The sequence below is a fragment of the Oncorhynchus kisutch genome, linkage group LG30 (genome assembly GCF_002021735.2).
Source record: "Oncorhynchus kisutch isolate 150728-3 linkage group LG30, Okis_V2, whole genome shotgun sequence".
In the NCBI taxonomy this organism is placed as follows: domain Eukaryota; kingdom Metazoa; phylum Chordata; class Actinopteri; order Salmoniformes; family Salmonidae; genus Oncorhynchus; species Oncorhynchus kisutch.
This window is the reverse complement of record NC_034203.2, coordinates 22,524,898-22,537,734: the sequence shown is the minus strand read 5'-3', so window position 1 is coordinate 22,537,734 and position 12,837 is coordinate 22,524,898. Positions and strand designations below refer to the sequence as shown.

The following is a 12,837-nucleotide window of genomic DNA, read 5'->3' as shown; positions in this document are numbered from 1 at the left end:
TTGTAGACTATGTTTGCCTGGCGAAAACAACAGTCATCCTTTCCATTGTCATTTAAAAAAAATGCCATTCCTGGTGCAGGGACAAGATGCTTTCTCTGCATACCAAGTTTGATTGAATTCTGTTCATACTTAAACTTGAAAAGTGCAACTCTGTAGTGATTTAACTAATACTTTTCAGTCCTGTTACTTTACTGTAGGGTTACTTTAATTTACTGTTTCACTTGCATTTTCCCTGGTATTTACAAGGACATTATACAGTAACTATGGATACTATGGATACTTCTGTTGCCACTTCCAAGAAATCAACACAACTATAACTACCTGGTATTTTGTGCAAGTGCTGCTTGTTTGAATTAAACCCAAAGAAACCAGAATGCAAGTAGGCCTATTAGGTCATTACCAGCATGTCATTTATGTAAACACCACTTAAATTGCAGATTGTAAAACAAGTCTAATATGTTATTTCCATGCATGAAATAATGTATTCTTCTTTATAGATTTATTTAGCTGATGACCACCTGCAAATAGCAAATCACACAATGCAGTCTACTCTGTATGAGAAAACACGTCCACAAATATGTGTATTGAGAGCCAACCCATCCAGAAAGAGGCATGGGGCAGGCCTTGTATCAAGGAAATGATCATGCATCATACATAAACCCACCAATTGCCTATCAGAGGACAATATTTTTAAGTGGCATTATTTGTTCTGTACTTCGATTAAATTCTCCTTGCTGTCTCATTTACCTTCAAGACAGGCCAGTAATTGTTATTCAAATTGATATTCAGTTATTTCAACATAAATGCGGCTTGGCCATATCACATTTATGCCTTAGAAATGATTCCAAGAGTGGCAGTTTGTGAATTAACAGTAGACGTTAATCAGCCTGTACTTTTAGAGCCCTCTGATTACTGACATGTTGTTTATATCACTATAAAAAAAATAAAGGATTTAAACTTGTCTTAGTATTCTTGTGGTTTATTTACTTATTGGTTAATTTCACAGTATGATACAAATTATTTACATTTGTCTCATATCAAAGAATACTGACAGAAAAATACAACCAAAACTTTGTCCTTCTTTATACATATGCTTAAATATTCTGTTGTAAATTCACGTTGTCTACCATCTCTAATGGCAATAGCCCATTCTTGTTATAAACATTTAATGTGTTATTTATTTGTAGCACAGTTCTCATAGAAAAGTTCATTTACAGAATTTTTAAGGCAAAGTGTGTTTTAAATTTGGATTTTAATTTACACACACTTAAGATTGACAATAAAAGATCATTCACATCATAAGACCACAATTTGGTAGATACAGCCACTTTTGTCTCGTGAAATACAGGTGACAGATTGCAGGTTTCATGCAAAGGCCTCTAAATGTTTCATTCACAAAAAGAAGTTATTGCAAGATAAATAAGTTATGTAAACATTATTTTAGAGAAACAATATGGGCGCTGAGTATTGTTTAAAAATATGAACATTATGTTATTTGCAAATAACAATAAATTGTATTTCAAACTATGGAATGCATGGACAATTTGAGATACATTATTTGTACAGTAGACTTATATATGATGCCCATTGACGTTACTTCAGCGGTGAAGTGTTTCATAAGAGTATAATGATTGAAGTGAAGATGTTCCATATAGGCCTATGGTACAAAGTTAAAGGTCCTTGCATGGCACTGAAATCCTGATTTGAGTCGGAGTTAAATTGGATTTTGTTGGTGGTGGAAGTGACCCAAAACGGATGCATTTCCATTATAATTCCAAATGGTTATCTGTTCAATTCCCATTGTTGTCATCCACCCCCACCACTCCTCCCTATTTAACCATTGGATATGAGCTACGCGCGCATAACTTGAACTTTGGGGTGAATCATAGCATTGTTAACCAATGGTAGACTTGCAAGAAAGTTCGTTTTACGCGCTTGCATACCAGACAAATATTTCGGTTTATAAAATACTGTTTTGCTTTTCTTACTATATGCTAAGGGTATTTCAAGATAGGTCCTTTCGTGAAAGTGAAGTTAGGCTACATTCCTTTTATGACTCAACTCATTTCTATAGTTTGGGTCAAGTTTAAAGTAATTTATAGGCCTATTTAATATATTATGTATTTATTTTTCATCAAATCTCAGTTTCATATCAATACATGTACCCAAAGCTGAATTATTTTACTGAATTTATTCATTTTTAATGCTCACGAGATAGCTATAGTTAATGCAGCACTTGAATATAAAAATGCATTGTTATCAGATAATACGCATCATTTAATGCGTATGGTTCCCTCCATATCAACTCAGACAGGCTGTATTTTTACACACAACAAAGGAGCCTCAGAAAACATATTTTCAACATGAACATCAAAGTACAAGGAAACAGTGTGATAAAAAAACGTAAAAACATAGATAAACACTATTTACGCTATTTAAAATTCACAGTTTCCAAAATGCAGCAGAACAAATCTTTGGACATCAGCATGTTTCCATTATTTCGGTCAAATGTGATAAAAACAAAACTTGTTAAAAACAAAACAAACTTTGATGCTGAAGCAATTCTAAAGTTCCAGGGAGAACATGGCAAAAGTTTTATAACACAAAATGGTTTAAACCAAATCAAAGTGTATTGGTCGCATACACTGATTTGCAGATGCTATCGCATGTGCAGCGAAATGCTGGTGTTTCTAGCTCCAACAGTGCAGTAATAATACCTAGCAAAGTTTAAAAAACAATAAAAAATACAACTATACCTACAGAATATTGCAAAATCCTGTTTCATTCATGTTTTAAATATTTGCTGGTGTTTTTGTACACTGGCCCTTTAAAGTTATTTATTGCTTTGTATCTTTTCTTCAATCGCTGTCTGATTTTTCATCCTTAGATGATGTGGCATGATTGTATAGTCCCTGTGCCATCAGGTGCAAGGCTAAAGAGTTTTTATTCCCGGTAGCCTTCTTTATTTTAGCCCTCTTGTTTTGAAACCAGATTTTAATTTGAGATTCGTTGAGGCCGAGTTCTTGTGCCAGACTCTGTCTTCTCTGTTCAGTCAGGTACCGACTAGTCTGAAACTCCGTTTTTAGTCTCTGGAGTTGTTCTGCTGTGAAGGCTGTTCTTGGACGCTTGTCATCCTTGCTTGGGGTCGTCGTCGTTGTCGTGGTAGTGGTCGACTTCTTTGGTTTACGAGATCTTGGCCCTGTAGATTAGAATACATTCAATGATCAGACATTGAAACAGACAAAAATGATGCCTTCAACATCCTCAATAACATCACTAATGCCTGACTCATTCGTATGATTATCATGTCGATCAAAACAGATTCGTAGTACTCTAACATGCTAGAATAGACCTAGTAGGATATCAGTAGTAACCAACTATTAGGCCCAATGCGCCTTTAGTAGCAGAATAAGTATTGTGGTGGTATTAATATTAGCTAAATTGCCAGTATAGGCACAATAAGCTGTAGACCTAAAATTGTATTCGAATGTAAAGTATTCTAAAAGGGTGCAGGGTTTTGTGTGCATAGGAGAGGATGATGGGTGGGTGTTGATGGGGGTGGGGTTAGAGGGAGGGGGTATAGGCGCCCCTTTCTCGCTGTTACCATAGGAACTAAATTTATAAGCTTCATAAATATGTAATGAATATCGTGAACATTTCATAAAACTGTTTTTGAGTTGGCTGGTTCTACACCAAATAAGAGATCGATTCGCAGCTACACGTTTATTGGATTCACAATAGCATTTGAATGTTATTATGATCAATAGGCCCTTTTCTTCCATCGAAGTATATTTTTCCGTACTCCTGCAATTAAGTTTCTTATACCGTTTATTTCGTTACATGCTATGAGACCAACATAAAACACAGTGGTAACTTTTATTTTGTTTAGTAATGGAACTTTCTTTTGTTACTATTTTCGAATTGTTCAGAGAAGTTAATGTATTCATTTCAATATGCTTAATATTGGGCATATATGTCATACGACGATGGCATATTATCGATATTAACTTCATGTTAGTGCTTCTAAATAGCTGAATGGATAATCCAATATAGTTTAACAATGTGCTAATTTTAAACGACGTTAGCTAGAAATTAAATAGCCTAGAAACGAAAACAGACAGTATCTATAATTGTTACTTTGATACACTTTTGAAGTGTATTTACTTCGACATTATATGAAAAAGCTCAAAATATAACAAACATTCGGCTATAGGCCATAATGGAAGACCTGATAATCACATCCTACAGCAGTAGATAAACACTTATGCTAGGCCTAATATCCTAATATGAGAATAGTTTAAGAATAAGATCAACTACAGGCTGAATATAGCAGAGGAGGGAAGTAAAAAGTAACTATAAAACGACGTCTTTATTCTTAATATCTGTCAAATTTTTCTCTCGAAACGTTGCACTCTAAAAGTCTGATTGCACGCATCTCAGTCATTTCGCATATAGATGGAATACTTTTTGCCTTGCTCCATTGTCAAAACAATATGCTAATTAAATATTAACAAAGACGAGTGAGGAACAATGGCGTTAAACTGCGTTTCAATACTGATTTAAAAGTTGCTTTACAAGTTAACTACTTCAATATGTTTAATACTTCGATACTTTCAATCCTTTTTTTTCCTCCAAAAAGTATGGCATTTTCTATTTTTTTCATCCCTTTCATTGTTTTCTTTATTAGGGCTACTTAAACGGAATTGTCAGCTTGATAATAATTGCATGACTTGACAAATATTTTTAAGGAGATACTTATAATAACAGTAACAATACGATGACATTGCCTATAGTAGGCCCTATGCCTAATATTTGATTTGTAACCGCCATTATCATCCAATCAGAATTCTAGGTCAATTGAAATCTTCCTTGTCGTTATGGATAAAAAAATAATAATAATAACATTACTTGGCAACCAAAAAATAATTTGAAAATAATTGTATTCATTTCCTAAAAGTTTCGGACAAATAGTTGAAAATGGGCTACACAAAGGGATAGTTTTTATGTTTGTATAATGCGGCTGCAGGAGATCGTTTCAGGTTTATATTTTGACTTATTTAGTTCACTGAGTCAGTTTATATTGCACAAGTGATCCAGTGGTTCATGGTATTCCTATTCTTACTTTATACTAAGGCAAGGAAAATACTATACTTTACCTGAGGATGGCCGGTCTGAATATCTTGTACAATACACCCAGGCTGGCCAGAGCATAGGTTTCGACGAAGGTGCAGAATTGGCTTGAGAACTATCCGAGTCGGAGCTTAGGCACTGATCTCCAATTTCTCCTCGGGACTTGAGAGGCGCATCTCCAACAATATCTTTTTTTGGCTCACCGACTGAACGAGAATTCGATGTTCCTTCCCCTGCCACGGTCCCACCTAACTGCCCAGATTTTGGGGGAAGGCGAGGACTATTCTCTCGTCTATTGAGGTGATTCTCATCATAATTAAAAGTCCCGTCTTTCCGCCGTCCAAAGTCTGGTCTCAAAATATTATCAATGTAAAAGTTCGTGATTCGGTGCGGTTGCTGGTTCCCAGGTGCTTGAAGAAGGGGAAGAATAGCTCTGTTGAATTCTTCGCCCGAATCTTGACGCTCTCCATTGCGATTATCATCTTCTTCCATGGTGAAATACTCAATGTCCAATTCTGGTAGCCTACCTTTCTCGCTCTCCCACACAAAATTATGAATTCCAATGAATGAATGTTTTAGCTTTCCTTGTCCACTGCGTTTTTTAAATACAATGTAATTGGAAATAAAAACGAAATCCGTTTTTTTTTCAGTATCTAGTTTTGGTAGTAATAAAACCACGCCTCTTGCCTTTTTCACAAAGAAAAAACATACTTCAAATGTATTTTTCCGGCTTGCTGCGATCAGTCTATTTGTTGAGAAAGTAGACTACCATTTAAAATACTGAGTAGTAGTAGTCCCCTTTCAGAACCAATCCAATCTTGATGCTTCAACTACTAAACTACGAGTAGATAAAGAGGCGCTAACTGCTCCTGAAATACTTTCACTATGGATTTTCGTTCTTATTTTTAATAGGCTACGAGTCCCCCCAGTGACGTTGCAGTCCGGTATCTAAGACACGTGCCTTGAACCAATAGAGTTCGTGAAATGTTACCACATGACCAATGACTCCAGAATACTAGAAGACCGATGACAGCACCCCTACACCTCACCCAATCCTCAAAGATGTAGTATTCAAAAAACATAAACAAGTAGGACACCATTTCTGATTCAGTCAGCCTTTCCAGTTGTTTTTTTTATAATAAAAAACAAACTATTTTCTGCTGAGAGTTTAAAAAAAAGTTTTTTGTTATAGACATATCTCCACATTTCGTTGGTTCTTCGGTTCAAAGCGCACACAAGACTTGCCCATGAAAATGGGGTATCCTCGAATGGGGGAGGGGTGTGAAACCTCAAATATGTTTCTCAATCTTCCCCCCAAAATTCTGGATGATTGAGGAATATTTCCAAATAGGGATGAGCCATCACTCCGCAAATGCTTTAGCAGTCCCCAACATTACTGAATAAGTTTCCAACGGTGTTTCCCAGAGTAGCGCATAGTTGGCTAGGGGGACACGATGGGTGGTGCACTTGCTAGGCTACTCGTTTCTTCGTCTATTGCACGTGAAGTAGCCCTATGTCAAATGATATGTGAATGCAACTTAATATTCCCCTATGTTGTCAAGGTAGCCTAATCAAATATGGTGCGTAATAGTCATCCATTGGTCTCTGGTTATCCAATAGTATCTATAACCACTATAGGGCATGGGTAATGTAGTCTATAGTTTTTATCATACGATTGTTGCTCTAGTGGACGCGGACAATCTGTTTGGTCTTTAGTCCAGTCAATAGCCGAAATCGGTTTGCGCGTAAAAAGGACCGTGGCGCTTTAAAAATTGGCGATGCCATCAAACAGCTGTGATATCAGATGTTGCGGTGAAGAATTGAAGAATATTCTTCTCTCGGTGGCCTATGCATAGGGGTGATGTCCTCAGTCAAGTCTTTAGGTAAAATGTAGACTTTCTGACTGTCGTATACAATCAAACTGGGATATATTTTGACATATTGATGAGCGAAATGAGCTCAGGTCAACAAGCGCGCATCTTGCTCTCTAAACATGGTGAAGTAGGTGTGCATTATATATAGTGCAGCCGTATTGAACCAATTGTTATTTTCTATTTGATAGCCTTTGTGTCATGCAGTGCCTATGGCATCACCAAAAACATGATGTTGCCCAATTGTTGGGATTGGCCATAACATGTCTGAGTCCATTATTTTGTGTTATTACACAGCGTTTGAACATTATTGTTGGCCTATAGCCTAGTTGGGGATGTAGAAGGCAGAAGTTATTCCAGATGTTAGCAACGATCCGCAAAATATTACTGTAAACAAATAATGCACAAGAATAGCCTATTAATTCATGTTTTGGACTGCTCCTTAGAAAATATTAAATTACCAAGACTGGCTTTTGTTTGAGAATATTGAGTTGGATTGATCTGATCTAGTATTCATTATACTTTTCCCTTTTTCATTTTCCTAATAGTTGGATGTAGAGGTTACAGGTTTATAGACAACATCACGGAGAGATTAAAAAAACCTTTGCATATAGCAAAAACTGAAAAAAGACATGTGTTCATGAAATACTGACTTATAATGGTCAAATCATTCGTTATATGGCTGTATTAAATCATACACGTTTTAATCATTTATATTCCAGAAATACAATTGTTCAGCTAAATGTGTGTTTTTTATAGTCCCAGTGTCTTCTTAATTCATCTTTGTGATTAGTTTTGTTTAGGTGTGCCTATTTCTGTCCTGATACAGGATATTAGGCTGCCTATTTTAGCATTTAATTGTTACATTGATTGTTAATGTTTAATTGTTACATTGATTGTTAATGTTTGGTGCACCTGCATCAAACATTAAATGTGACATATAGACTATTCATACGGTATGCCTATAGCATTTAAAAGGACAGCTTTGCATGTAGACTAGGTGTGCCTTGCCTACATGCGACGAAGGAAACAATGAAATTCCAATTCCATATGGCTGAAAAACACGTGCAGACTTGTTGACTTTATTTTAAATTATTTACGCTGTTCTGCAATGCTTATTTGAAAACGTACCCGGACTCGTTGGTGAAGTTGGACCCTGTAATCGAAAATACATGCATCTTGAAGTTGTCAGAGGGCCAAGCAATGTCAGATGAGTTTTGTTAAGCTTATATATTTTGAAGCTGTATGTATTTTAACCTGCTTTAAACTTCTCAGGCAAAACAAGGATCCTAGAATGACATTCTATAGGCCTAGCCAACTTTTCCACAATTTAATCAGGGCAGGTGAGAGAAAGTAGATCCACTCTCCAATGACCTTTTATTTAACCTCATTCCAGGGGATTTACACCATTAAAAGTCCAAATACTCACTTCACCTTTGAACAGTAACTGTAACTAATTAATAAACCACCACAAAGTTGTAAAATGTTAAATCCAAGCTCATGCAGATTCGATAGACTACTGAAATGGTGACTATTCCTTTCTTGTGTAATTTAGTTGGCTTATAATAATATTATTGCATTTATGAATTGCATTCATAACCTTGTCCTATGAAATATTGAAATTCGTGTGGAACGATTAACAAATGTGCAGAGATGTGCATATTAGCCATTTAACATATTTTTACGGAAGTTTCTGTCCTTCATGTTGACATCCCCAACTCTCACAATCTGCAACACTGTCTGTCAAACATAAATAGAATTTGGCATATTGTTTGCAAATGTTCAATCTTAGGGTTAATCTTAGGCCAAATCATATTTTCTAAATTATTCTTAATTGCTCATATTTAAAAACATCGCAGTTCAACCTATATACAACTTTTCCTAAAACACATTTCTGTATAGCCAATTATTGGCAGTTGGAAAAGTATTTCCTTATGAGTCCAATAATTCCAGTCTAGCCTATTCTAACAGAGTCACCCACTGACAATTTTAATAGGCCTAGGCAATCTGGTGCCCATTTTCGTAACTTTCATCCTAGCTCTCCTAACCCAGTCAAAACTTTCTATTTCGGTAAATGTCTCTTTCTATTTGGTTTACTTTCCCTCAGAAAGGGTTATGCTACAGGGGCAGAGGGATTTGTGAATGAACGCCATAGCGTTGGCTGCAGCTCACAGATCATAGCCCCAGATCACCAGCACACAGATGTGCTCCATTGAATGGCTGTGATATCTGCTCTGTAACAATGCAGGGGTCATGTTGGATCCTGACGCTTCCTGTTGGCCTTTGAAAAACAAACGGAGAGAGAAAACACTAAGGGGGTCCCCGAGGATGAGGATAAAGGTTAGGCCTACTGACCACTTCCTATAGTCTGGAAAGCTTTTGGTGAAAACTGTGCGGCACACTGGTCTCAACCCTGATAAGGTTTTTCTGGCCAGGACATAGCCTATCCAACTTTCATAGGGGTTTCCTTTTGGTTCGATTATGTAGATTATCTATTGGCATGACTTAATCTCCCGACACATTTTAAATTGTTCTTAATACGAATTTATTTATACTCATACCCCGTTAATTATGTTTACCCCGTTTACCCTCAAATAATGTCATATTCCAGGGTAATGAATCCTGAACTCAACTGATTGCTGTCAGTATTTTCATTTTAATGTATAGCCTACGTGTCATTTAAATGTATAATTTTCTATAAACATGTAATTTATTGGATAAATGACATTTGAAATACTTTAGGATGTGCTTGCTATTTACTTATAGATCATTGATCTAAACTGTCCCTCCCTCTGTCCGCACTTTCCTTTATGTGCAAAGTGACCAAGTCTCCTTCAACAAGACGTTGAAAAGGCCAATGGGACGATTGTTTATGGGGTTTAATTACTGGTTAATCCCCCCGATCGCCCTGGCGTGGATAAATCCCAGCTGAATAGGCGTTTGAAAACTGAGCCCGTTTGGATTTCTCCAGTCAACCCAACCCCAGCCTTTTCCTCTACTTTTTGGTGACCATGGTTGCAGCAACTATAGCCTATATCAGGCTACAGCGGGGAAAAAGGGTTTTGGTCCATTGTGTTTTAATTTCGGTCAGTTCAGGAAAGAAATAATAGCGTGTTTCAGTGAAATAGCTTGATACATGATTATAGGCCTATAGAAATATAAAGAATTGCATCTTTAATTACATTTACTGGAATTTAACTGACACCAGCAGTGCAATTTAGGACCAATTGAAAATGCTAAGCAAAGTTGTCTTAATCCTGATGGCATTTTCCCCATCATAGTTTATGTCACCATTTAAAGAGCTAATGATTCCAGCCATGTGTTTTTGCATGTGCATAATAGGAATTTAGTTGACTTTTGCTTGTCTTCAGTAATCAATGATGTATTAAGTTCATTGATAATCATATAGAAAATGTATCAATCATCCATTATAATATATGATTTTACCCTCATTTAGTCATGTACACTAATTTAGCCCTGTACAAATATGTATATTAAAAAGTATAAAAGGTGGACTTTATTCAGTCGTGAGTGTATAATACATTATGGCATGCTCCCACTGTTGTATGACATCTTTTGATGGCATATATGTGACATTGGATTTGACAGAATAGATACTTCTCATTATAATGCATTTCGTCATATTCATGTAGCATAGATTTGAAGAATACCTCATTAAGATCTTCACTCTTTCTCAGAGCTGGAGAGACAAGGGAAGATGAAAAGGGTGGAAAGCAGAAATGTGAGAACTTTTGTGCAAAACTTTATTCAGTCAAAGTGCAGTAAATGCTTTTGCTTTATGTTAAATAGTATTTGACAATCTCTGTCAGTATGAATGGTAAACATAGCCGATACTGGTGAACAATAGCCTATACTGTACTCAGTTCTAAAAAGGAAATCACAAAAGGCACTGGCTTAGTTAGACATATTGATATTTTCAAAGACTCAAACCACTAGTGTGTTGTGCTAGGTGTATCTGGCTTGGTTATTCAGCATCATAATTGACCATTAAATAACATGTAATAACTCATATGAGTGTTTTCAATAACGTCTCATAAACGAATATGCATTGATAACCTTATGACCTTGACCTAATATAAAATAACATTGAGAAGCCATCTCCTTTACAGTACTTTAGTGGTGTTATTTCATCAACCAAATAGTAGTTCTGATAGAATATCGGGGAACAATGCCCTAATTAAAAATGTGTTGCTCCCTTTTTTAATCTGAGCTTGCTGATTGAATCTCTGTGTAAGTACTACTGTATATGGACCCCAGGGATATTTTATTAGACATGTTGGCTCTTTCCCTTTTGCTCCAGCAGGTCATTTTCAGGTTTTCAATTAACAGAATGTTATTAAAATGTAATAGCCCTGATGATCTGCTCACTATTACTTTAGAGAATATGTTCATAATTGAATTGATGTTACCCCCATATTGAACTTTCAACAGTACAGTAGGTATACTGTACCATAAAAGTTGGTGGTTTGACCTATTTGCCCTACAAACTGTTTGAAAGTGCCTTGAAGTGTGTGCACAATGCACATGTTTGTGTGAGTGATTTTCTGTGATTTCATTCACAGCTCTCACTTAGAAAGAAGCTCTTAAATTTCTGTTCAGAGGCAAAACAATTCATAGTGAATGTTGTATCTTTCCAGCAGGGGTCTCTTCTTTGCATTGTCCTGAGTGGTTGTAAATTACTAGCGTATTAGAGAAAGTGTAAACAGTTCCATCTAGTGGTACATTTGCGTTAGGATATTTTGGATGCACATGGGATTTTATTAAATACTTTTAAAATCATTTATTTCAGTTGATTTTCCAACTGTAATCTAAGAAAACTAAGACTTATCAGATTTGTTTAAACATGTAAACATGATAAACACAAGAACTGGTTTATGGTAATTGCCCTAACAATCTGTTATGTAAATATATCAATATAAGTAATAATTGTCATTACAAAATTATCAACATAGGCTACATGTGATCCACGATTCTTGGATGGAACACAATCATCTTCACAACCTGAGGCACAGCTGGGGATAAGAAACAAAATGGTTACCATGGAATCTATCCAGGGAGGAAAAGTTGGCCCTGCTCCCAGAAATCTCTGGGCGGAAGGCTGACTGTCAGTCCCCCACCAGGACTATGTAGGATGCTGCCTCAGAAGGGAAGGGACTGATACAGGATGGTTGCTGCTGGTGAGCCTGGTGGCAGTCCTGTTAGTGAGAAGATGAATGTCTCAGTGTAATTCAAATTAATAACTAAAATTTAAAAAATAGACTACAAGGTCTACTTGTGATGCTGTGTGTCATTTTGAGTCCTGGTAAAAACATTCAGTGGATTCAGAATAAGGTGTATTATTAAATGGAAAGTTCACCCAAATGTACCTCATAGAGAGTAGCCTATGGAACCAGAGAATCAGTAACCCAACATTGTTTTAAATGTATGTGCTCTATGAAGGATCAGATGTTTCTAATGTTCAAAATTTGAATCATTTTCTCTGTCCAAAATGTTTCCAAGGACCTCGGCACAGTTTGTTAGCTGTGGCTTCATGATGGACTCCCTGTCATGAAATCATATAGCCATAATGGTCACAATTCATAATTTATTAAATGGCATTACACCAATGTGCTCGCGGGTGACCTTGATAGTCATGCTGGATTAATATAATCCTCTTGAGCATGCTATACCTGTAAAGGAGAAAGACAATATGCTCATATGGGTAAAATTGACTTAAATCAAACTGCTTCACCTTGTCAAAAGCTCCAGATCAAGGATGTCAAATTGTAACTCTGAGGTCACAAGGCCACATTCTCATACGTAATGTAGCTGTCAG

General features: G+C 36.3%; 1 protein-coding gene across 1 annotated transcript; it reads right to left on the bottom strand.

Annotated features, from left to right (window-relative positions):
* Positions 1-1,233: 1,233 nt before the first annotated feature.
* LOC109874460 (homeobox protein engrailed-2b) lies at positions 1,234-6,015 on the bottom strand. Its single transcript, XM_020466347.2, has 2 exons — positions 5,157-6,015; positions 1,234-3,199 (listed from the first exon to the last, which is right to left on the bottom strand). The coding sequence occupies exons 1-2, from the start codon at positions 5,620-5,622 to the stop codon at positions 2,859-2,861; spliced, it is 807 nt and encodes a 268-aa protein (XP_020321936.1). The 5' UTR covers positions 5,623-6,015; the 3' UTR covers positions 1,234-2,858.
* Positions 6,016-12,837: the final 6,822 nt, after the last annotated feature.